General features: G+C 41.7%; 1 protein-coding gene across 1 annotated transcript in view; it reads right to left on the bottom strand.

Annotated features, from left to right (window-relative positions):
• The window catches only part of LOC106588221 (zinc finger protein ZFPM2), a 104023-nt gene that overhangs the window by 66824 nt on the left and 9576 nt on the right, over positions 1 to 27623 (bottom strand). The window contains exon 2 of the mRNA XM_014176998.2: positions 7171 to 7269. Within this exon, the coding sequence (XP_014032473.2) occupies positions 7171 to 7269 (99 nt within the window). The remainder of the gene's footprint in view (positions 1 to 7170; positions 7270 to 27623) is intronic.

Below are 27623 nucleotides of genomic sequence, written 5' to 3'. Positions count from 1 at the left end.
GGAGATTGACAAAAGTTAGTGCATAATTCAAGCTGGTTTCTGCTTTTGGTGACGCCTGACCTTGAATTGAAAATGGATGTTTGTACTTTTGTGGCTATGTACTGTCCTAACATAATCTAACTTTATGCTTTTGCCGTAAAGCCTCTTTGAAAATCGAACAATGTGGTTAGATTAAGGAGATGTTTATCATTTAAATTGTGTAAAATAGTTGATTGTTTGAGAAATTGAAATTATTAGATTTTTGATGTTTTGAATTTCCAGCCTTGTTAGCAATCCCGGCTCGGGGTTCATTGCTAACCTGTAGCCCCAACAGGTTAACAATTGATACTGGGTTTATCCCTTAGATTTGGAAAGTGGCACATGTCATCCCCCTACATAAGGGTGGAGATCCTTCTGACTTAGATAATTACTGGCCAATCTCCAAGTTATCAGAATCCCTGACCAAATCCCTTTTTAACTTCTCACTCTATTCTAAACATGCACTGTTTCAGACACTATGCTTGTTTTAGATGGTGTTAAATTGACTAAATCATAAAAAAACATTGTGCTGCCTTATTTATAGATCTTTCCAAGGCATTCGACACCATTGACCATTCCCTACTAATTCAAAAACTGTCTGAAATGGGCCTGGATAAGGAGTCTTGCAAATGGTTTAAGACCTACACTGTATTTGACAAACAGGACACAATCTGTGCTTTCTGATGGTGTCAAGTCTAGTTTCCTTGATATTACGAAAGGTGCACCGCAGGGGTAGATTTTGGGACCTGTTCTCTTTACTATTTATATAAATAATATTGGTCTATATATTAAATCCTGTAATATACATCTGTATGCAGCTGATATGGTTATGTATGACATTGCACTGACTGTTGACCAAGCTGATTTTGTTACATTACATGAAGGCAATGTTGATTTAAAACTTGTACTTAATGCAGGCCACACTAAATTTATGTTATTCTCTAATTCACAGAAAAATTTGTCAGATGGGCTACATATTCACTCATTGCATGGTTCTCAAATCGAGCGGATTCCCGCCTATAAAGAGCTGGACGTTTAGATTGATTAAGATCTAACATTTAAAAAACATACTGATGAGCTAGTTAAAAAGTTAAGATTTAAAGGTGCACTATGTAGAACAATTCTAATTTGCCCAATTTCAGTTTATGTGACAAAACAAGCAAGTGTAGTGGAGAGAATGATTGTACCATCTAAACAGCTGTGAAATATATTTTCCATATCCAAAAATAAAGTAGTTTCAGCTGTTTTGAAACTGATGTAAAAGACGCTAAAACAAAAATTAAGAAAGTGAAGTATAGAAATAGTGCACATAGAACAGCTCTACCGTTTTACACTTGCTTTCAATGAGAATGACATATCTATAACTCACATTTCTATGGGAATTTGGTCGGGTAACCAAAAAGTTACATATTGCAGCTTTAAAGTGGGCTTAATTTTTGGAAATAGCTCTTGCCTCTCCATGAACAGCAGGAAGCAGAGTGTACTGTACATTTTTCTGCCAGTACTTGACTATGGTGATAGTTAAACTTTTGGATGCTGTCTACCATAGCGCCCTGCATACCCACTGCATTACTCTCTTCTTGTTTACAAAGCTTGGCTCCACAAGCTTCTAACATACCTAATTTCCCTGTTGAAATATAAAAACATTGTGATACCAAACCTGTTCGCAGGGTGGGTTAACTCTTAAGGTCCCGCTTGTCTCCACAAAGTTTAGTGAACCCACCTTTAAATTTAACGCACCACAGTTATGGAATATCTTACAAAACAAATGACACCTGGATTCCCTGGTGCCGATAGGGTAGTTTAAAACTCTGTTATTAAATGAGTTCACTGAATTGTGCATTTATTTCAATTGATTATTATAACTTGTTGTAATAACCTGATGTAATGTATTTTTAGCTGTGTTGTAGTTTTTATATCTTTTTGTTGTATTGATGGACTTTTTCGGGACACCATTGTAAATGAGACACTGGTCTCAATTGGGGTCCCCTGAATAAATAAAAGTTCATACAAAATAAAATAAAAATCACCCAGTTTCAGAAGTATTTTTTGAAAATGCTCTAGGAGATCAACCAAATAGAAAGGCTGACGAACCTAAGTCTCTGGCTCAGTGTGATCAGTAGTTTTTTCTTTGTGACTAAGAACTTGGATTACAGAGAGGCAGGGAGTTCCTGATTGAGCGGCCCACTGGTCTTTTTAAATTCAATGAGCACTGAGCATACCCGTAAAAACATCACGGAATACATAAATCCAATACTCCAATATCCATTAAAAATATCTTCAAGTCTGTCACGCAACGCACATTTCCCCTTCTCTCTCTGTCTCTCTCTTTCTCTCCCCCTCCCTCTCTCTCTCTTTCTCTCCCCCTCCCTCTCTCTCTCAAATTAAATTTCTCTCTCTCTGATGACTTTCTCTGTTAAAAAAATACAATTAATATAAGTTTGGTTTTGGGGGGAACATTGGGGGCTCGGGAGATTTAAAGAACATTTTAAACTCTGTTTTCATTTTTCTGTCTCCCTCTCATCTTACTGCACCGCTCCCCCACATCAGTAATCCAATACACAGGCTTCTATTGTGCTGAGATGAGAGGCTGGCCTCCTCCACTGCTGGGGACCTGATGCACCTCGCTCCCTCTCTCTCTCTCACACTCCCCTCAGTCCCTCTCTTGCTCTCTCTACAGCGTAATCTGTGAGGGACTTAAAGGGACCTTATCTCCAGGCTCTACTGCTTCATTTCATGCTTGATTTACTTTAATTTGTCTGATAGGGCACAAGGATTTGGAGAAAGCCCATCTTTGGCTTAGGAGAGGAAGTGAGAGGAAAAAAAACACATTTCTCAGGCACATTGTCGCAGGTTTTTTACTTCTCCCTCTCTCTCTCTGTCTAGATTTCATGGAGAAGGGAATGATCTTGCTGCTGTGGTGCAGTAGTCTGTTTGAGTGCGTTGGGGGTTTCAAGCTGTTGGAGAATAAAGAGGTTGTAGGGTGTGGAGTGATTTTCTGATGTGCTGCAGCACAGTGATGGATGTGTTAAGTCCTCTCACAGTCGTACTGTTAGACCGTGTACAGCCCCTGCTGATGGTTCAGGGCTGACCAACCACAAGCTCAAGACTCAGATATACAGTATACCACTGATATAATCACCCCAACATTAAAGAAAAGGTTGTGTTCTGTGGACTGAAATCCCAATCCCACAACCGGTCTAGAACCATCTAAATAGCCAATTCCCCAAAACACTAATGCAATAATTAAAATATGCATCTTCATATTAAATCCCTCTATATCCAATTGGGAGAATGTGATATGGAGTTGATAAAAATAAATATAAACAGGCCTATAAATGAGCTCAAATAAATAAATAACAATATTAATGATACAATGTATTCCTTGATTGACCTCCATACTTCCTCAGTAACCTGTGTATGTTTCCTCTGGCCCAACAGGCTTTCTTTTCCTCCCACACACATTTTATTTGACCATTATCAGAAAGCTTACATTTCACTCCCCTGGCCTTCCTGTTAAACCCCTGTGGGGTAGGGAGCATCGCTGCTCGGGTCAAGCCTTTCTAGTTCTATTCTTCCTTTAGATCTGCCACTCTCCCCCATTTACAAACACTGAAGGCACTTTCCATTCCATTGACAGACTTGAATTCAAACATCCAAACTCAAGCAGTCGTCCTCTCCCTCAATCACTTGAAGAGAAATGGACTACTTCTAATCTTTTTAAGAAACATTTGTGTGTTGAAAATGCCTAACCACTTGTATAATCTATTTAAATACACTTAAAACAAACATACCCCACCAGACACGCCACTATGGGTTTCTTCATGGTACCCAAACCAAAAACAGATTTAATGTGTCGCTCAGTTATGTATAGAGCCATGTCATCGTGGAATGCTCTGCCACCAGAGGTAACTCTCGCAAAAAGCAAGTTTAGCTTTAACAAGAAAAGAAATAACATCTTGTATCACTGCGCATCTCGAATTGAACTGTACTGTATATATGAATATGTATATCTGAATACTGTGTAAATAGGATTTTTGTTGCCTCTTGGTGTCTATATAACTCTTATTTTGTATTTAATGTAATATCTTATGTTGTTCTTCTCTATTAGTGTTCTGTACTTTATCATGTATTTGTTTGTTTGATCCAAATAAACTCATCTCACAAAAAATATAGGCTAACCTGACTGCGATAATTGAAATTCCCCTCAAGACACGGAATTGACTTAACAGCGGCTGTGTGAACGTTGATAAACAGACTGATGATCCAGCAACACGTCTTTATCCACGCCGAGGCTTTAATTACTGCCGAGTTGTTTGTTGAGGACATGATTAATATGCTGGAGAAAACCTCCTAATTGAATACCGCAACACTCCCACAATCAGTGAGTAACATGGCGTTTTGTTTTTTTTAAGATTAGAGGCCTTTATCATTATCGATATGAATATTATTATTAACAGCATTATTTGGTATCTTAGTTAATTCGGCTGACAACCAGGTCCCTCCTCCTCCTCCCTCCCTCGTTCATCCACATAGTGAGAGATCCATCATTTAGACACTGCCTTTATAAACGAGACAAAGTGAGGGTCAGGTGGACAAGTGTGTTGATAATATTCACCAAGGAGGAATTGGAAGTATAGCGAGATATATAATACTAGATTGGCTTATGTTACGAATGACACTTTCCACACCTTTCAGATGTATACAGAAGCCTTTTCACATTCTGCATGTCAAAAGTCAATTTTCCTGTTCTTACACAGTAAATCAAGGATAGTTGAAATCACAGCCTTTAAAAAATGTGGGTTAAATTGAAGAGAGTGATACAATTCCTGGAGTTAGTGTTGATAACTGGAGTTCATTGAGACGGAGTAATTTTAACTCCATTAAGCGTAACCAGAGACAGGAAGCTAAATCTATGGAGTTATCCACAGATTTGGAGGGGCCTCATTGTCATATTTCCAAGCATGTTCTGTTACAGATTTATTTTTAATCTGTGTTTTGATTGTTTGCATTTGATTGTTAATTATCTTATGCCACACAAAGATAAGAAACATACAGATTGTATTAGTTTCGCAAAAATGTAAGTGGTTGGATTTAAAGCAACCGTTAGTGAGATAGTTATTCCAGTTTATGTAGTGTAGGTAGTCTTCATGGACTGGGATTCCTTCCCTACTCTGACAAGAATTCTAAACACAAGTTGTGAGTGATGTAACAGTGCTGGATATCTTCCTGCAAGTTGGCTTCCAACAGAGATTGGATATCACATTGCAAACCAACATAATGGAACACATTAAGACATTTTCAAATAAGGCTTCACACACTTAGAACTCAAAGGAAGTTGATTGTTAATTCAAAACAACACAGAAAAGTGTAAAATGGCAAAGGAGTTAAATTTAAGCAACTCTATGAGGGTTGGATATTCACTTAATTTAGTGTTGCTTTAACTCCAAAAATATCAACACGATGACAAGATTAGTTTTTACACAAAACATGGGTGGGACCATATAAACCCCAAATAGTGTTACATTTGGAGTTGATTTAACTCTTGCTATTTAACTGAGTGCATTTCCAATATGGCACTTTCAAAAATACCTTTCAGATGTACACGTATACTATACAGTAGATGTATCCTATATCCCTGACTTCATCACTTCACATAACTATCTCCTTTCAATAACACATTTCAGTTGTAGGACTATATACATGTACTATATATACAGTATTTAGACACATCCCTGGCTTCACCACATCACATACTGTAGTATATCAAAAGTAAAGAGACTGTCTCCCACTGTAGCTTCCTGCTCTTACATTTCCAATCCACTCTAGCCCAATGTGGCCTGGCTGGTCTCGCCACTGGTTTACACCCGCTTTGCTCTCCGCCAGTCCCCCTGTGAAAAGGCTTTAGGGACTCAATCATGGGGACTTTGATGTCGTCTGGAGCTGTAATGATTTAACATTGTTCCAGGGATTTCTCTAATCCAACACTGCCATTAAAATCCATTTTCCATCCCCATCCCTCCTCCGATCCTCACAGGCCCTCGTTACTTGCTGCTGCATCCGTGTCGCTCCTCTGTCTCACTTTGTCTCCCTCTCTCTCTCTCATTATCCATCTCTCTCTCGCTCTACTCTCTCCCGAAATGTATTATTGGACTTATTATTGGACAGGATCTAATGTACATTTCTTGGCAGTTGGAAAAAGTTATATCCAAGTCAGAGTGGTTGGTGGTGATAATGAATGTCGGAAGTCAATTGAAACTGTATGCCTACAGGCTTATTATTATAAACTGATTATAGAATAGGTTTGTGATTATATAACACATTTATATTTCACTGTTAGTAAGATGTAACGTTGACAGGACACCACAATTGATATGACATAGAAGTAAAAAATCTCCATAAAAAAAAATGTCATATTTGTTTAAATTTCAAGATTCATATGTAAAATATGTTGTATCCCATCAGAGGAAAGTGTGTATATCAACCCTTTCATATACTGTAAATATTCCCTAAGCCAGTGGTTCTCAAACCTCTCCTTGGGGACCATCAGACATTTAACAATGTTGTTATAGCCCAGAACGAACTCACCTGATTCACCTAGTTAAAGCGTTTCATGATTAGTTGACCATTTGAATCAGGTCTGCTAGCTGTGGAATAGTTAAAATACTTGGAATGGCTGGGGGTCCCACAGGAGAGGTTTGGAAAACCCTTCCCTAAGCAACCTCACCAAAGAGCAGCAAAATCTTGGAGAAAAATACATATTTCTAAACGATCAGATAAAAGGCAGTGTAGCTCATTACTGACATGGACATGATTCTTTATCTCCTTTTAATCATGTTCTGCCCTGAAGGAGAGCAGAGAGAGAGGAGATACCACACTGACTGTAGTAATCTGGGACAAAGACTGAATGTCTGTCTGTGCTAGTAATATCACACTAGACAATGGCTACAAAACCATGAAAAGATATGAACCAGATATGCCAGATCCTTTACGTTTATGATTTGTGTTTGTTCCGGTTAATTAACCAACTCATAAGTCCACCACACCTTCAGCAAATTTTTAGGAAGTTGTGGTGGACTTATGAGTTGGTTAATTAATCGGAATAGTGTAGTGTGTGTGTGTGGATGTGTGTGTGCGTGCGTGTTGTCTTACTTGGTCCGTCCCACTCATCCTTGTTCTGTGGCCTTACTTCCAACTTCCCACTGTGTCCATCATCAATCTGTGAATTTGATTGGCCACCATCTTCTTCACCTGAGGAAGGATAATTCAGAGGTCAGCCTCACTAAGGCAGCAAAGGGGCCATCTAATGGTAACATCCACTTGGTTATTTTACAGTCAACCTGCTATTCATTTAGAAATGAAATGGTTATTACACAAATATATATTTTTTAAACTGTTGAAATATGACTGCAAACTAAAGCATTAGCCGAGTCTATGCTATCTAACTGACGCTGTTCATACTGGGAATGAATGCAGCAAAAGAGAGAGAATGTGGTATAGACTTCACAAGTATGCAGCCTCAGGACATTGACATTAAGCTGTGCTCCTTGAGCAACAAACTGGAGTAAATGTCTGATGTGTGTTTATTACAATGCAGTAATGTAACAGTGATGTTCTGCGAAACTAACAGGAAAAGTTAAACATCAGTTGAATGAAGGACATGAGGAAGATTACAGAGATTTGCAAAACTACTGTACACAGCTGCTAGCCTGGTCTGCTAGAAGGAGTTTGTATTGTAAGGAAGGATGAAATGGAGTTAGCTTGGCTGGGCCTAGAAAAAATGAACTCTGTCTTTCTGTTTAGAATGAATGATAACCCTGATATTACAGCCGTAACTGTATGTGCCTGACTGGTCGATGTCTACATAAAGTATGAGACTGACTCCTCTGCTGAAATTAGGTATGTCGGAAGCTTATGAAGCAGGGCTTTGTAAACAAAAAGAGTGTAATGATGTGATCTGCATGACTTTAAAAACGGCCAGCCAATGTTTTGGTAAAGAATGCAGTGATGAGTAATAAAACGGTCTCCTGTGATAAAACAAAGGGAGCTATGACAAACAGCATCCAGGGGTTTAAGAGTAGAGGCAGCTGCAATTTCATAAATAGTATCACCATTATCAAAAACAGGTAGAAAGGTTGACTGCACAATCTGCTTCCTGCTGACTAGAGAGAGGCACCATCTGTTTCTATAAAAAAAAGCCACTTTAAATCTTAGCTTCTTAACCAGCTCATTCGTATGCTTTTTTAACGTTAAATCATTGTCAATTCAAATACCAAGGTATTTGAATGCAGGGACTTGTTCGATTATAGAACCATCTGAGGAGTGAAGCTGCAAAACCGGCCTGTGGCCATGACACAGCCAGGTCAGAAGTCAGAGCAATTGCATACATAGTAGTACACTATACAGTATATTCAAAAGTATGCTATTTAAGCCACACCCGTTGCTGACAGGTGTATAAAACCGAGCACACCGCCATGAAATCTCCATAGACGAATATTGGCAGTAGAATGGCCTTACTGAAGAGCTCAGTGACTTTCAACGTGGCACCGTCATAGGATTCCACCTTTCCAACAAGTCAGTTTGTCAAATTTCTGCCCTGCTAGAGCTGCCCCGGTCAACTGTAAGGGCTGTTATTGTGAAGTGGAAACGTCTACGAGCAACAACGGCTCTGCCGCGAAGTAGTAGGCCACACAAGCTCACAGAACGGGACCACTGAGTGCTGAAGCGCGTAGTGCGTAAAATAGTCTGTCCTCGGTTGCAACACTCACTACCGCTTTCCAAACTGCCTCTGGAAGCAATGTCAGCACTGTTCGTCGGGAGCTTCATGAAATTGGTTTTCATGGCCGAGCAGCCGCAAACAAGCCTAAGATCACCACACACAAGGTCAAGCGTCGGCTGGAGTGGTGTAAAGCTCGCTGACATTGGACTCTGGAGGGGTGGAAACGCGTTCTCTGGAGTGATGAATCACGCTTCACCATCTGGCAGTCCGAAGGACAAATCTAGGTTTGGCGGTTGCCAGGAGAACGCAACCTGCCCCAATGCATAGTACCAACTGTAAAGTTTGGTGGAGTAGGAATAATGGCCTGGGGCTGTTTTTCATTGTTCGGGGTAGGCCCCTTTGCTTCAGTGAAGGTAAATCTTAAGGCTACAGCATACAATTACTTTCTAGGAGATTCTATGCTTCCAACTTTGTGGTAACAGTTTGGGGAAGGCCCTTTCCTGTTTAAGCATGACAATTCCCCCATGCACAAAGCGAGGTCCATACAGAAACAGTTTGTCGAGATCATGTGGAAGAACTTGACTGACCTGCAAAGAGACCTGACCTCAACCCCATCAAACACCTTTGGGATGAATTGACACGCCAACTGCGAGCCAGGCCTAATCGCCCAACAAATGTCCCAACAGTAATGTTCCAACATCTAGTGGAAAGCATTCCCAGCAGAGTGGAGTTTGTTATAGCAGGAAAGGGGGGACCAACTCCATATTAATGCCGATGATTTTGGAATGAGATGTTCGACGAGCAAGTGTCCACATACTTTTGGTCATTTAGTGTACATGTAAATTAAATTAAATATATCAAATACATGTCTTCACCTGTAGACAAATATCATTTCCACCAGCACACACAATTACAAAAAAACAGGTGGCCAAAACATTTTAAATTTCATTTGTAGCTAGAAGTAAATGCACTGAAACATTGCCCCTTTCATTCCTTAACCTCTCTAGGGTAGGGGGCAGTATTTGCACGGCCGGATAAAAAAACGTACCCGATTTAATCTGGTTATTATTACTGCCCAGAAACTAGAATATGCATATAATTATTGGCTTTGGATAGAAAACACCCTAAAGTTTCTAAAACTGTTTGAATGGTGTCTGTGAGTATAACATAACTCATATGGCAGGCAAAAATCTGAGAAGATTCCTTACAGGAAGTGCCCTCTCTGACCATTTCTTGGGCTTCTACACTCTCTTTATTGAAAACTGAGGATCTCTGCTGTAACGTGACACTTCCTACGGCTCCCATAGGCTCTCAGAAGGCGGCAAAACGGGGAATGATGCCTTTGCAGGCCCTGGCTGAAAAACAGTAGCGCATTTGGATAGTGGTCGATCAGAGAACAATGAGACTGGGGCGCGTGCACGAGGCGACACCATGTTTTTATTTTTTCGTCTTTGAACGAAAACAGGGTTTCCCGGTCGTAATATTATCGCTTTTTTACGAGAAAAATCGCATAAAAATTGATTTTAAACAGCGGTTGACATGCTTCGAAGTACGGTAATGGAATATTTAGAAATCTTTTGTCACGAAACGCGTCGGGCGCGTTACCCTTCGTCACCCTTCGGATAGTGTCTTGAATGCACGAACAAAACAGAGGATATTTGAACATAACTATGGATTATTTTGAACCAAACCAACATTTGTTATTGAAGTAGAAGTCCTGGGAGTGCATTCTGATGAAGAACAGCAAAGGTAATCAAATTTTTCTAATAGTAAATCGGAGTTTGGTGAGGGCCAAACTTGGTGGGTGTCAAAATAGCTAGCCGTGATGGCTGGGCTATCTACTCAGAATATTGCAAAATGTGCTTTTGCCGAAAAGCTATTTTAAAATCGGACATAGCGATTGCATAAAGGAGTTCTGTATCTATAATTCTTAAAATAATTGTTATGTTTTTTGTGAACGTTTATCGTGAGTAATTTAGTAAATTCACCGGAAGTTTGCGGTGGGTATGCTAGTTCTGAACGTCACATGCTAATGTAAAAAGCTGTTTTTTGATATAAATATGAAGTTGATTGAACAAAACATGCATGTATTGTATAACATAATGTCCTAGGAGTGTCATCTGATGAAGATCATCAAAGGTTAGTGCTGCATTTAGCTGTGGTTTGGGTTTATGTGACATTATATGCTAGCTTGAAAAATGGGTGTCTGATTATTTCTGTCTGGGTACTCTGCTGACATAATCTAATGTTTTGCTTTCGTTGTAAAGTCTTTTTGAAATCGGACAGTGTGGTTGGATTAACGAGAGTCTTGTCTTTAAAATGGTGTAAAATAGTCATATTTAGACGATTTCGTCCCACCTACCCTAGAGAGGTTTTAACAGAAAGAACAAAAGGAACGCATAATAATTACTGCAACACCAATTTGAAAGATTTCCCTTTTGAAGATTTCTTCCTTGCAAGGCACTGTAGGTAGTTTATAAAGTTTGCTGTCTCCAAACTTTGTTGAATGCAGGAAATATTGAAATACATTTCAAGGGAAGATTCATCATTTTTAAATAACATATCTACCATTTAAACAGCAAGTGAATTTAAATAGGCCTGGGGTTGTTGAATTCCAGTACGGGAGACGGCAGATATAATATCCTCCCCTAATTGACTCTGGAGCAGTGCGCAAATTAGCCTTGTGTGATCGTAAGGTGTGGCCAGGAGAAATTTGTGTAATTTAATTTCAGTTCAAAGAGCTAGTGATAGTATACTGTAGCTCGGGATGTTGAAACCCTGCAGTGATCATCTTGTTATTGACCTACTATGACTAATGAATTTGTTAGTAAAGAAGAGGTTTTTCTCAATATCGCACTTCTTGTTGGAATTGTATTCTAGAATGAAAAGGAAAAGAATGATCCTCCAGCAACGGAGAATAATGGGGGTGGTGTGGCGAGACAGAGAGAAAGAAAGAGAGGAGAGAAAGAGAGGGAAGGAGTGACAGATTCACTCTAGGTGGGTGTTACTGGAGATGTTGAAGAGGGGAATGGAAGATGATTGTGTTTAAGGTTGTTCGTTGTTCCTTCTTTGGGTATTGGTACTAAAGCCAACTAACTGCCAGTCCCATCAGTTAGATCTTGACAGTATAAAACTTCTGTGCATATTTCTAGACATTTTGCAGGATAATAAAACAAAAACTTTGATGACAATTTATTTCCTTATTGGTTAGACTTTTTCAAAAGAGGTGGGGGATCTCAACAGTTATCAAGTGTTAAAGTATATAAAGAAACCAACATAAATACTATGGCTAGCATAATAAAAAGTAGAAGCATCACCTTTGCTGCTTGAGTCATCTGCATCTTTCACACTTTTGCGGTCGGCATCATCAGAGAGGTTCTTGTAACGGCTGTCGTCGGAATGAGACCAAAGCGCAGCGAGGAAAGTGTTCATGATGTTTTATTTTCACCAACAAAACACTCAAACAAAAATAACAAAAAATGAAACGAAAGCGCACAGTTCTGTCAGGTACAGATACAAAACAGAAAACAACTAACCACAAAACACAGGTGGGAAAAGGATGCCTAAGTATGATTCCCAATCAGAGACAACGATAGACAGCTGCCTCTGATTAGGAACCATACCTGGCTAAAAACAAAGAAATAGACAACATAGAATGCCCACCCCACATCACACCCTGACCTAACCATAGAGAAATAAAACGTCTCTAAGGTCAGGGCGTGACAGTACCCCTCCCCAAAGGTGCGGACTCCCGGCCACAAACCTGAACCAATAGGGGAGGGTCCAGGTGGGCATCTACCCTTGGTGGCTGCTCCGGTTCGGGGCGTAGTCCCCGCTCCGCCCGCTGATCCCTGCGCTTTTGTGTAACCGGACCGTGGATCGTCGCCGGAGGAACCTGACCGTGGATCATCGCCGGAAGCTCCGAACTGGGAACCCCCGCTGAAGGCTCCGGACTGCCGACCGTCGCTGGAGGCTCCGAACCGGGAACCGTCGCTGGAGGCTCCGGACCGGGGACCGTCTCTGGAGGCTCCGGACCGGGGACCGTCGCTGCAAGCTCCGCGCCATGGCTCATCGCTACAGGCTCCGTGCCATGGATCGTCACTGGAGGCTTCGTGCCATGGATTGTAGCTGGAGGCTCCGGGCCATGGATCATCACTGGAGGCTCCGTGCCATGGATTATCACTGGAGGCTCCAGGCCATGGATTATCACTGGAGGCTTCGTGCCATGGATCATCACTACAGGCTTCGGGCCATGGATCATCACTGGAGGCTTCATGCCATGGATCATCACTGAAGGCTTTGTGCCATGGAACATCACTGGAGGCTTCGGACCATGGATCATCACTGGAGGCTTCGTATGTGGAGCCGGAACAGGTCTCACCAGACTGGGGAGATGCACTGGATGCCGGGTGCGCGGAGCTGGCACAGGATATACTGGGCCCTGGAGGCGCACTGGAGGTCTGGAGCGTAGGACTGGCACAACCCGTCCTGGATGGATGCTCATTTTAGCCCGGCAAGTGCGGGGCGCTGGCACAGGACAAACTGGGCTGTGAAGGCGCACTGGCGACAGTACGTAGAGCTGGCGCAGGATATCCTGGACCGAGGAGACGCACCGGAGACCAGGAGCGCTGAGCCAGCACAATCCGTCCTGGCTGAATGCTCACTTTAGCCCGGCAAATGCGGGGGCGCAGGCAACAAGCGCACCGGGCTTTGAATGCACACCGGAGATACGGTGCGCATCACCACATAACACGGTGCCTGACTGTTCACACGCTTCCCACGGTAAGCACTGGGAGTTGGCTCAGGTCTCAACCCTGACTCCACCAATCTCCCCGTGTGCCCCCCCCCCCCCCCCCCCCCAATGTTTTGGGGAGCTGCCTCTCGGGCTTCCGTTGTTGCCGTGCTAATTCCTCGTAACGTCACTGTTCTGCTCTCGCTGCTTCTATCGCCTCCTTCGGACGGCGATACTCCCCGGCCTGCCTCCAGGGTCCTTTCCCGTCTAGGATTTCCTCCCAGGTCCATTCGTCCTGACCCCGCTGCTTCGTCCTTTGGTGGTGGTTAGTTTTGTAATGGCTGTTGTCGGAATGAGACCAAAGCGCAGCGTGGAAAGAATTCATGATGTTTTATTTTCACCAAAAAAACCACAAACAAAAATAACAAGAAAATGGCACGAAAGCGTACAGTTCTGTCAGGTACAGATACGAAACAGAAAACAACTAACCACAAAACACAGGTGGGAAAAGGCTGCTTAAGTATGATTCCCAATCAGAGACAACGATAGACAGCTGCCTCTGATTAGGAACCATACTCGGCCAAAAACAAAGAAATAGACAACATGGAATGCCCATGCGCACAACAGTAAACCGATAATCTCATAGATAACCTCACCTGAATACCATATTCATAATGTATCACCCTGACCTAACCAAATAGAGACATAAAACGGCTCTCTAAGGTCAGGGCGTGACAGTTCTCATCCATAGAGTCTTCATAAGACAGCGCCTCTTTCTCCTCTAATTCACAAAACTTCTGGCCCCCTTCCACACCAACTTCCATAAAGGGGGGGAGAGAGAACAAAATAGGGAGAGATCGAGAGAGTGAGAAAATTCAACATACCAATTAGGATCTGGTCAAAAATACTTGAATCAGTTATAGGACCCATTGCCCTTTATGGTTGTGAGGTCTGGGGTCCGCTCACCAACCAATAATTCACAAAACGGCTCAGCCAATTGAGACTCTGCATGCAGAATTCTGCAAAAATATCCTCAGTGTACAACGTAAAACACTAAATTGTCACGGATCCCTCCGGAACTGTGTCATTACGCACACTAATTGTTTAAATGTGCCCTTTGGTTTCCATTAGGCTGTCGATTATTGTTCCAATGTCCGTTGGTCGTGTGAGTACCTGTGCTGTCTTTTGGCTTTCGTGCCGCTTATATTGCGCAGATGAGTACGGGTCTTACCCCGGTGTATTTATTCAAGGTATTCCTCGCTCTTTTTTTGGGTTTCAACCCTGTGTTTTGTATACGTGTTTGTCCCCGTGTTTGTACATGGCACGCTGTAATTTGGGTGAAATAAAAAAAATATATTACGCATTCCTGCACCTGTCTCCCGATCCCTTTATACCAATGTGACACAAATAATGCATGCAGAGCAAAATTAGGCTGATACCCACTAATGATCAAAATCCAGAAAAGAGCCATTAAATTCTACAACCACCTAAAAGGAAGCGATTCCCAAACCTTCCATAACAAAGCCATCACCTACAGAGAGATTAGCCTGGAGAAGAGTCCCCTAAGCAAGCTGGTCCTGGAGCTCTGTTCACAAACACAAACAGACCCCACAGAGCACCAGGATAGCAACTCAATTAGACCTAACCAAATCATGAGAAAACAAAGATATAATTACTTGACACATTGGAAAGAATTAACAAAAAAACAGCAAACGAGAATGATATTTGGCCCTAAACAGAGAGTACACAGTGGCAGAATACCTGACCACTGTGACTGACCCAAACTTAAGGAAAGCTTTGACTATGTACAGACTCAGTGAGCATAGCCTTTTTATTGAAAAAAGCCGCCGTCGGCAGACCTGGCTCTCAAGAGAAGACAGGCTTTGTGCACACTGCCCACAAAATGAGGTGGAAACTGAGCTGCACTTCCAAACCTCCTGCCAAATGTATGACCATATTAAATACAGATATTTCCCTCAGATTACACAGACCCACAAAGAATTTGAAAAACACAATTTTGATTAACTCCCATATCTATTGTTGTGTCATCACAGCAGCAAGATTTGTGACTTGTTGCCACAAGAAAAGGACAACCAGTGAAGAGCAAACACCATTGTAAATACAACCCATATTTGTTTATTTATTTTTCCTTTTGTGCTTTAACTATTTGCACATAATATGACATTTGAAATGTCTTTATTCTTTTGGAACTTTTGTGAGTGTAATGTTCACTGTTCATTTGTTTATTGTTTATTACACTTTTGTTTATCTATTTCACATACTTTGGCAACGTAAACATATGTTTCCCATGCCATTAAACCCCCTTAAATTGAATTGAGGGAGTGAGAGAGAGAGAGATGACAGTCAGTTCAAGCATTCCCAAAATAAGATGTCCACATCAATGATCAATACAGCTGCCTTCACAAAGGTCTTCCCTCTTCTCAGGCAGAGATTAGACTAGAATAATAGAAAACATTTTTATCAAGAGAGAAATAGATTGATACAATCAATGGGTTCTACTTCACTCTGCTTTTAAATTCTGAATAAAAGCATATTCTACACAACAAAGTGGTTATTCCACAGTGAGCAAAACAGGAACTGATCCAAAAAGCCTAAGGTTGCACTGCAGGGCTATTCACAAAAGCAAAAGCAAGCCACTGAAGGTAGTCAGAACATAACACACTTTTTTATCTGCCAGTACAATGTTGATTTTTTTTCATTTACTCCTGGATGCCTTTGGGAAGTTAATTTTTCCCCCTATTTGATTAATTTTCCTCCCCTCCACACAATTGTACTGCTTTAAATCCCAATGATTCATTATTGCTCCGAGCTACGCAAATTCTTTGAAATTTGTATATTCCTGTTTTTGCTTTAATCAGGGGTGGTGAAGGAATCACGGCTACCTACCTGCCTGAATGAATTAGTTCAGGACATTTCACCTTTGAAATACTGTATGACATTTTTTCAAGTCATTTGAAACTTTGCATATTTACATTAGAATTTATGTTCTTGGAGTCTGACTGAGGATACATGAGGTGTAAAAAAGAATATTGGTTTTGCACCACAAACGTATTGTTTGTGTGTGTGTGTGTGTGTGTGTGTGTGTGTGTGTGTGTGTGTGTGTGTGTGTGTGTGTGTGTGTGTGTGTGTGTGTGTGTGCGTGCGTGTGGGTGGGTGTGTTCTTCTAGTTTTGTCGCACCTGGACTACTTTTCAGTCGTGTAGAGCCATGACATAGAGCCATGATTACAAGGACATCTATTCCAAAGAGTAGAATCAGATTTAAAAATCAGATAAAAATACACCTTATGGAACAGCGGGGACTGTGAAGAGACACACACAGGCACAGACACACATACACATGATAAGACACGAACTCTGCACACGTACACATGGATGTTTTATTGTAAATACTGTATGTGATTGTGGAGTAGTGGCCTGAGGGAACACACTAAATGTATTGTGTAAAGTGCTATGAAATGTAATGTCATGTAACATTTTTAACTAAATATAACTGTTAATGTTGCTGGACCCCAGGATGGGGATCCTTAATAAATAAATACAAATATCCTTGTGGGGACCTTCAATCCCCAAAAGTCGCCACAAGGATAGTAACACAAGGAAAAGTATCCCTCGTGTGGACATTTCCCACATCCCCATAAGGGCAAAGGCTATTTTAAGGTTAGGGGTTAGGGTTAAATTAGCATCATGTAAGAGGTTAGTGGTTAGGTTTATGGTTAGGGTTACGGATTAGGGTAAGGGTTAAGTTAGTGTTAGGGGTTAGGGAAAAAAGGATTTTGAATGGAAATACATTTTAGGTCCCCACAAGGATAGAAGAATATAACGTGTGTATGTGTGTCTGTGTGTGCACGCACACATGTGTGTGAGTGTGTGTGCATGCATGCTTGCGTGTGAATATGTTTGTGCATGCATGTACACATGCATGTGTGTGCTCTTAAGCCTTGTTCACACTGCAGGCCTTAATGCTCAAATCAGTTTTGAACAGTAAGGCCTTTTGTGTGTGTACAGACAGAAGTCATTTTCTGACATGGCTAAGCTAGTTGTCAAAGTAACGATGGGTGTGTGCACAGTGGTGTAGGCTGATTGGTGGTGGTGCTCGTGCTTCCTATCACTCAGAAGTTATGCAGCAAGCTAAGGTGACAACAATGCCTGCCATTGACATTTCCCAGTTGCTTTGAATGTTCAAAATCATAGTGTAAGAACACTTTTAAAGCCTGAATGGATAAGATGATCCAACTTTCAAAACGAGTCCTTTCTGGCTAGCCACTGCAGTCAAATACAGTATATACAGTAGCTAGGTAGCTGTTTAGCTTTCTAGCACATTCACTCATTTGTATTTAAACAATTAACAAGCTAGTTAGCTACCACATGTTCTTGTCAAACTGTCAAAAAGCAACAGTCTTAAAAACCACTTGAAGGCAAATAAATTAGATTTGACCATTCATACACAAGTCGCATGGCCAGGAATCAGGAATCAGATTTGACCATTCATACACAAGTCGCATGGCCAGGAATCAGGAATCAGATTTGACCATTCATACACAAGTCGCATGGCCAGGAATAAGGAATCAGATTTGACCATTCATACACAAGTCGCATGGCCAGGAGTCAGGAATCAGATTTGACCATTCATACACAAGTCGCATGGCCAGGAATCAGGAATCAGATTTGACCATTCATACACAAGTCGCATGGCCAGGAATCAGGAATCAGAGTTGACCATTCATACACAAGTCGCATGGCCAGGAGTCAGGAATCAGATTTGACCATTCATACACAAGTCGCATGGCCAGGAATCAGGAATCAGATTTGACCATTCATACACAAGTCGCATGGCCAGGAATCAGGAATCAGATTTGTATCTGACTTCAAACTACATACGAAGGTGGTTTGAAATGTGGCTTGAAATATCCGATTCAATGTGCTTTTTGGCTGTTTGATTTGAGTCCCTTAAAACTGACAATGTAAACAGACTTTACTCTCTCTTATTCTTACACACAGCGTGAGAGCACCATTGAGAGCATCTTGACTGGCTGCATCACCGCTTGGTATGGCAAATGCTTGGCATCGGACCACAAGGTGCTACAGAGGGTAGTGCGTATGGCCGAGTACATCACTGGGGCCGAGCTCCCTGCCATCCTGGACCTCTATATCAGGTGGTGTCAGAGGAAGGCCGTAAAAATGTTCAAAGACTCCAGCCTCCCAGGTCAGACTGTTATCTCGGCTACCGCATGGCAAGCGGTACCGATGCACCAAGTCTGGAACCAATAGGACCCTGAACAACTTCAAGCCATAAGACTGCTAAATACTTAGTTAAATAGCAAATCAATATCTACACGAACTCTCTGTATTGCAGTGTGTTGTGAAATCTGTGAATGTATTGTAATGTTTTTAAAATTGTATAACTGCCTTAATTTTGTTGGACCCCAGGAAGAGTAGCTGCTGCCTTGTCAGCAGCTAATGGGGATACATAATAAATACAAATACAAAATACAAATAGACCCTTTTTGCACTAACTGTTTTGACTCATTACACACTGCTGCTACTGTTTATCTATCATATTGCCTAGTCACTTTATCCCTACCTACAGTGCCTTCAGAAAGTATTCACACCCCTTGATTTTTCCACATTTTGTTGTGTTACAGACTGAATTTAAAAAGGATTACATTTAGTTTTTATTGTCACTGGCCTATACACAGTACCCCATAATGTCAACATGGAATTGCTTAACATTTTTACAAATTAATTCAAAATGAAAAGCTGAAATGTGTTGAGTCAATAAGTATTCAATCCCTTTGTTATGGCAAGCCTAAATAAGTGCAGGAGTAAAAATGTGCTTCACAAGTCACATAAATTGCATGGACTCTGTGTGCAATAAGTGTTTAACCTGATTTGAATGACTACCTCATCTCTGTACCCAACACATACATTGATCTGTAAGGTCCCTCAGTCAAGCAATGAATTTCACAAACAGATTCAACCACAAAGACCAGGGAGGTTTTCCAGCGTCTCACAAAGAAGGTCACCTATTAATAGATGGGTAAAAAAAACAGACTGTGAATATCCCTTTGAGCTTGGTGAAGTTATTAATGACACTTTGGATGGTGTATCAATACACCCAGTAACTAAAGACACAGGTGTGCTTACTAACTCAGTTGCCAGAGAGGGAGGAAACCGCTCAGGGGTTTCACCATGAGGCCAATAGTTACTTTAAAACTGTTACATAGTTTAATGGCTGTGATAAGAGAAAACTGGAGGATGGATCAACAACATTGTAGTTACTCCACAATACTAACGCAATTGACAGAGTGATAAGGAAGACTGTACAGAATAACAATATTCCAAAATATGCATCCTGTTTGCAACAAGGCACTAAAGTAATACTGCAAAAAATGTGGCAAAGCAATTCACTGTTTGTCCTGAATACAAAGTGTTGTGTTGTATTGGATTTGACCCAAACATATTACTGAGTACCAGTCTCCATATTTTCAACCATAGTAGTGGCTGCATCATGTTATTGGTCTGCTTGTATGTATGAAGGATCCCCATTAGTTGCTGCCAAGGGAGCAGCAACTCTTCCTGGGGTCCAGCAACATTAAGGCAGTTACATATATACTGCTCAAAAAAATAAAGGGAACACTTAAACAACACATCCTAGATCTGAATGAAAGAAAAAATCTTATTAAATACTTTTTTCTTTACATAGTTGAATGTGCTGACAACAAAATCACACAAAAATAATCAATGGAAATCCAATTTATCAACCTGGATTTGGAGTCACACTCAAAATTAAAGTGGAAAACCACACTACAGGCTGATCCAACTTTGATGTAATGTCCTTAAAACAAGTCAAAATGGGGCTCAGTAGTGTGTGTGGCCTCCACGTGCCTGTATGACCTCCCTACAACGCCTGGGCATGCTCCTGATGAGGTGGCGGATGGTCTCCTGAGGGATCTCCTCCCAGACCTGGACTAAAGCATCCGCCAACTCCTGGACAGTCTGTGGTGCAACGTGGCGTTGGTGGATGGAGCGAGACATGATGTCCCAGATGTGCTCAATTGGATTCAGGTCTGGGGAATGGGCGGGCCAGTCCATAGCATCAATGCCTTCCTCTTGCAGGAACTGCTGACACACTCCAGCCACATGAGGTCTAGCATTGTCTTGCATTAGGAGGAACCCAGGGCCAACCGCACCAGCATATGGTCTCACAAGGGGTCTGAGGATCTCATCTCGGTACCTAATGGCAGTCAGGCTACCTCTGGCGAGCTCATGGAGGGCTGTGCGGCCCCCCAAAGAAATGCCACCCCACACCATGACTGACCCACCGCCAAACCAGTCATGCTGGAGGATGTTGCAGGCAGCAGAACGTTCTCCATGGCATCTCCAGACTCTGTCACGTCTGTCACGTGCTCAGTGTGAACCTCCTTTCATCTGTGAAGAGCACAGGGCCCCAGTGGCGAATTTGCCAATCTTGGTGTTCTCTGGCAAATGCCAAACGTCCTGCACGGTGTTGGGCTGTAAGCACAACCCCCACCTGTGGACGTCGGGCCCTCATACCACCCTCATGGAGTCTGTTTCTGACCGTTTGAGCAGACACATGCACATTTGTGGCCTGCTGGAGGTCATTTTGCAGGCCTCTGGCAGTGCTTCTCCTGCTCCTCCTTGCACAAAGGCGGAGGTAGCGGTCCTGATGCTGGGTTGTTGCCCTCCTACGGCCTCCTCCACGTCTTCTGATGTACTGGCCTGTCTCCTGGTAGCGCCTCCATGCTCTGGACACTACGCTGACAGACACAGCAAACCTTCTTGCCACAGCTCGCATTGATGTGCCATCCTGGATGAGCTGCACTACCTGAGCCACTTGTGTGGGTTGTAGACTCCGTCTCATGCTACCACTAGAGTGAACGCACCGCCAGCATTCAAAAGTGACCAAAACATCAGCCAGGAAGCATAGGAACTGAGAAGTGGTCTGTGGTTACCACCTGCAGAACCACTCCTTTATTGGGGGTGTCTTGCTAATTGCCTATAATTTCCACCTGTTGTCTATTCCATTTGCACAACAGCATGTGAAATTTATTGTCAGTCAGTGTTGCTTCCTAAGTGGACAGTTTGATTTCACAGAAATGTGATTGACTTGGAGTTACATTGTGTTGTTTAAGTGTTCCCTTTATTTTTTTCAGCAGTGTATATCATTTCATAACACTTTTCACAACACATTAAGTGTGTGCCCTCATGCCACTACCCTACTAGCACATACGTATATACACACAATACATAATCAGTTAACTGATGTGGAATAGAGTTCCATGTATCCATGGCTGTTGTAATCATTAAGGAGTTTCAGGATAAAAAAGAAACAGAATGGAGATAAGCACAGACATAATCATAGAGGAAAACCTGGTTCTGTCTGCTTTACACCAGACAGAGTACATGTGTACGTGTGTGTAGAGTGTGTGTGTTATCATGTGTATGCGTGTGTCTGTCTCTTCACAGTCCCCACTGTTCCATAAGTTATATTTATATCTGTAACGATGACGCCGTGAGTCGAGAAGCAGGTACAGGTAAAACGTTTAATGAAAACAACAAACATGAAACAAGACAGCGTAACAGAAGCGAGGTAACATGAACGCAGGTGCAATAGCAACTGAGGGTTGAACAAACGGAAGGGACCTAAAAAGAGGAGGTTATGAGGTCCAGGTGTAAGTCATAACAATGAGTGCCAGGTGTTAGCAATGATGATTCCCAGGACCGATGGATAGTATTCCGGCGACGTTGCACACCGGAGTGGAGGAGCAGGAGTAGACGTGACAGTATCTGTTTTTTTAAATCGGATTCTACTGCTAGCGTCAGTTAACTGATGTGGAATAAAAATAAACAGAATGGTGCAACAAAAATCATGGAGGAAAACCTGGTTAAGTCTGAGCAATTGGGGGAGAAGGGCCTTGGTCAAGGAGGTGACCAAGAACACGATGGTCACTTTGACAGAAGACCTAGAGTTTCTCTGTGGAGATGAGAGAACCCTCCGGGAAAAAATCTATAGAATTTGTTTCTCCAATCAAGTTGTAGAAATATCTTAAGGATGATCAATAGAAACAGGATGGACCTGAGCTCAATTTCAAGTCTCATAGCAAAGGGTCTGAATACTTATGTAAATAAAGTATTTCTGTTTAAATTTTGTAGAAATGTGCAAACATAAAAAACAAAACTGTTTTCACATTGTCATAATGGGGTATTGTGTGTAGATTTATGAGGAAATGAATTTATCCAGTTTAGAATAAGGCTGTAACAGAATGCTGAAATTGGGAAGGGCTCTGAATACTTTCTGAATGCACTGTACTGTACATATCTACCTCAATTACCTCGTACCCTGCACATCGGGACTGGTACCGTGTATATAGCCAGGTTATCCTTACTCATTGTGTATTTATTCCTTCTTTTATTGTTTTTCTATTATTTTGCTTTTTTTCTGTCTTCATTGTTGGGAAGGGCCTGTAAGAATTTCACTGTTAATCTACAGCTGTTGTTTACAAAGCATTCACTTGTTGATTAAGCTCACTAAATTCTTTTTTTATATAAGCTCTGGTAGTCTGACTGTGATACGAACAATACAAATATACAAAAATGAGTGAGGGAGAAACCATACTTCGACAAACACTGACTGAATCAGAAGAGCCAGAGAAACCACAACACATAGAGACACAAACACACACACACTAACCTACAAAATAAAATATGCAATAAAATATGCAGTTATGATCTGAGTGACTGTAAATTACATGGTTGGGTTTGTCTTCCACCTGCGATGTAATAGGAGTGTGTTTGCAAGGTGATAGCGCCAGTGCACACTATCAGCTGGCTCCACAGTACAGTATGGGGCCTGTATCACAGAGCTGGGGCCCTCCACAGGTCCCCTAATTAGAGGTGAGGTAATTGAATGTGGAAATCATTCCTGAGCCTCATCCACTACACTGCCTCTATGCCACGCACACACACACACACACACACACACACACACACACACACACACACACACACACACACACACACACACACACACACACACACACACACACACACACACATACGCACAATGCTGGCTGATTCCTGGCTCCTGGTTTTCTAACCTGGTGACCGTAGCTTGCTTGGCCCAGGGACACAGCACTGCAGCAGCACCTGAGACTTCAATAGAAGTCAGTGTGGTCTAAAGTGTTTCTCAACATCCGGTCCCTGAACCTGAACTCATCCTCGGCCTTAGTGCTATGGACCTATGGCTTAAGCTATTTGCATGAGTCTGTACAAGACTGTCATTCAAATATACATGTTTGCTTATTCTAGCATTGGTGGATGCTGGAGTATACTTTCAATTCAAGTCAATGATACTGTTGTGTTCATAATAGGAAGGTTAGCATCTCCATAGACATACATCTTACCAGTGTTCATAATAACACTAAGGCGTGAAACCTAATAAGCATTTTCAAATCAAATCAGCCCATTGCCACTTCATTAGGAACAGATGTCTCAAGTTTTGAGGGAGCGTGCAATTGGCATGCTGACTGCAGGAATGTCCACCAGAGCTGTTGCCGGAGAACTAAATGTTAATTTCTCTACCATAAGACTGTCATTTTAGAGAATTTGGCAGTTCGTCCAACCGGCATCACAACCGCAGACCACGTGTAACTACGCCAGCCCAGGACCTCCACATCCAGCTTCTTCACCTGTGGTATTGTCTAAGACCAGCCACCTGGACAACTGATGAAACTGTGGGTTTGTACAACTTAAGAATTTCTGTACAAACGGTGAAAAACTGTCTCAGGGAAGCTCATCTGCGTGCTCCTCGTCCTCACCAGGGTCTTGACCTGACTGCACTTTGGCGTCGTAACTGCTTTCAGAAGGTAAATGCTCACCTTTGATGGCCACTGGCATGCTGGAGAAGTGTACTCCTCACGGATGAATCATGGTTTTAACTGTACCGGGCAGATGGCAGACAGCATGTATGGTGTTGTGTGGGCGAGCGGTTTGCTCATGTCAACGTTGTGAACAGAGTGCCTCATGGAGGCGGTGGGGTTATGGTATAGACAGACATAAGCTACAGACAATAAAAACAATTGCATTTTATCGATTGCAATTTGTATGTACAGAGATACCGTGACGAGATCCTGAGGCCCATTGTCGTACCATTCATCCGCCGCCATCACCTCATGTTTCTGCATGATAATGCACAACCCCATGTTACAAGGATCTGTACACAATTCCTGGAAGCTGAAAATGTCCCAGTTCTTCCATGGCCTGCATACTCACCAGACATGTCACCCCATTGAGCATGTTTGGGATGCTCTGGGTCAACATGTACGACAGCGTTTTTTGAGTGCCCGCCAATATCCAGCAACTTCGCACAGCCATTGAAGGGTGTGGGACAACATTACACAGGCCACAATCAACAGCCTGATCGACTCTTTGCGAAGGAGATGTGTTGTGCCACATGAGGCAAATGGTGGTCACACCGCTACCTTTTTTTTAAAGAATCTGTGACCAACAGATACATATCTGCATTCCCAGTCATGTGAAATCCATAGATTTGAACCTAATGAATTAATTCCAATTGACTGATTTCCTTATATGAACCGTAACTCAGATTGTTGCATGTTGCATTTATATTTTTGTTTGGTTTTAGTTATTGGAATATCCAGGGCTTGTACTCCTCTAACTTAGGTGTTAAGACCACAAACCCTAAAAGTCCTTCGGGCTATAGGGAAATTCTACTTCAATCATTAAAACATAAAAACATAAAACAGGCAAGGAATCGGGAGGATTGATCATATGATATAAACGGGACCCTTCACTGAGAAAAATAAAAGGGTAACACCCACATTTGGTTAAACTCAGCAAAGGGCACAATCCTTAGTGACAATGATTTATACATAGGTGTGGTTTATGCTTCTCCCTCAGATTCATCTTACTATGATGATCAGTTTTATGACAATCTCCAAAGAGAGACCAAACAGTTTCAAGATGAGGGGAATGTAATTTTATGTGGTGATTTTGATGCTAGAACAGGTTCTGAACCGCGAAGCCTGAGGGTAATAGACATACAGTACATTTGGACATCCCTCCGTATACCCCACTAGTAATAGAAATAGCCCTGACCAGGTAGTAAACTAAAATGGAAAGGAGAGTGCATCTCTTCTTTGGGAAGGTTCACCTACTGCTCAGCTCTTGTAACCAATGTTGTTTACTATGCAATCTCAGACTTGAACCCCTCCTCCATTACTGCATTCACTGTCAGACCACAGACACCATTATCTGACCACTGCCAGATTCATGTATTTTTTTTAAAGACTTCACCTAAAGACCACACAAACAGAGCCCTGTACACTGATTAATCGAAATAAAATATACAGACGGGCCCCTGACATCGCAACATACTTAAACACAGCATTGCACTGCCCAGAAATTACAACCTGTATCACTGATTTCCTTTCAAGTACATTCAGGCCAAACCTCCCTGACATAAATTTCACTGTGAATAAATTAAATGAGATATATCATAAAGTAGCCACAAAAGCAAATTTATGCAAAAGGAGAAAAGAAAAGTAAAATTGGAAACCTCAAAAAGGGAAATTGTTTGATGCTGAACGTAATCTCATAAGAAAATGTTTTAGAGCTTTATCAAGTAGAAAACATCACCAACTACAGGATAGAGACGTCCGGCAACAATATTGTGAGACATTGAAAGAATACAAACAAAATCTAATATGGAAGAAATGGAAGAATATTGAAAATACTCTGAAAGAGATTGAAGCGTATTCTGGGAGAAACCAGTTCTGGGAGAAATGGAATGGTTTAAATGGAAAACAAAGGAATGACCTAGCCATTCAAAATGGTAACATTTGGATAATTTTTTTTTGAAAATCTCTCTGAAATAATACCATCAGAAGACCTTACTTTACATCCCCAAAATATGCCAGAAAAACTCAGCTCCTTAGAACACACAATTAAAAACAACCAGAACCCAATTGACTACCAAATTACACAGGCTGAACTTTCAAAGAAAATACAAAGCCTTAAACCTGGAAAGGCATGTGGCCCTGACAGAATCAGGAATAAAATGCTTAAACACAGTACTCCTCAGCTGCAGAGCTATCAGAGATACAAAACATAGACAGATCCTGACCAAATACAGGCTCAGCGATCACTAATTGGCTATCGAAAAAGGGAGACACAAAAAGACATGGCTATCCAAAGAGGAGCGTCTATGTGGTCACCGCACGACAGGGAAGGTAGAGACAGAGATGCACTTCTTCCTCTACTGTGAGAAATACTCCCAAATAAGATCATATTTTTCATGAAAATATCTCAATCAATTCCCAACTTCTGTGCATTTACTAATGACATAAAGCTGGGAATTATTCTGGATGAGGGAGAAACGTAAAATATTACTGCCAGATACAGTATGTACGTATATGATTGCCATAGCCTTAGGGACATCCCATGGCCATTAATTACTTAAAGTATTTACATTGTATATAACTTACAAGTAATTGTGTGACCATCCTCCATGTATATTTTGTTGTTTATTTATTAGCCAATATATATATATTTTTTATAATCTTATTTTTATTTAATAAAATGTATCAACTGAAGATTCCACAATACAACAGCAGTAGTGTTGTACCTGTATACATGATTATATGTACTGTTATTATTATTACTACTGAAATTAACTGGATTTCATTATCCTCATTGCATTGTACTGTATTTACTGAAATGCTATACCACTATACTGCTTTGGCAATATCTACAAATTGTATTTCATGCCAATAAAACGATCAGAATTTTTATTTCAGAGAGAGATAGAGAGAGAGAGAGCATAACACTCTCCACATGCCCCTCCTGCCCGGCTGCCACAAATCAAACAAGCAGCTGTGGCACCTTGGCTGGGGACAAGGGAATCCGATCCACCGCGTTACGCTGTGCGGTGCCATGCTGCATTGTGTGCCCAATCTCCTCAGTGCCGTGACTAACGGCTCTCTCTATCTCTGGCCTCTATATCACCCACTCTTTCTCACTCTAACTCTCTCTCCCTATTTCTCCCTATCATCCCCCCCTCCCTCTCAGCTGGTCCCAGTTCAGGATCCTGC

Source organism: Salmo salar, chromosome ssa27 (genome assembly GCF_905237065.1).
Source record: "Salmo salar chromosome ssa27, Ssal_v3.1, whole genome shotgun sequence".
In the NCBI taxonomy this organism is placed as follows: Eukaryota; Metazoa; Chordata; class Actinopteri; order Salmoniformes; family Salmonidae; genus Salmo; species Salmo salar.
This window is presented reverse-complemented; position numbering and strand designations above follow the sequence as displayed.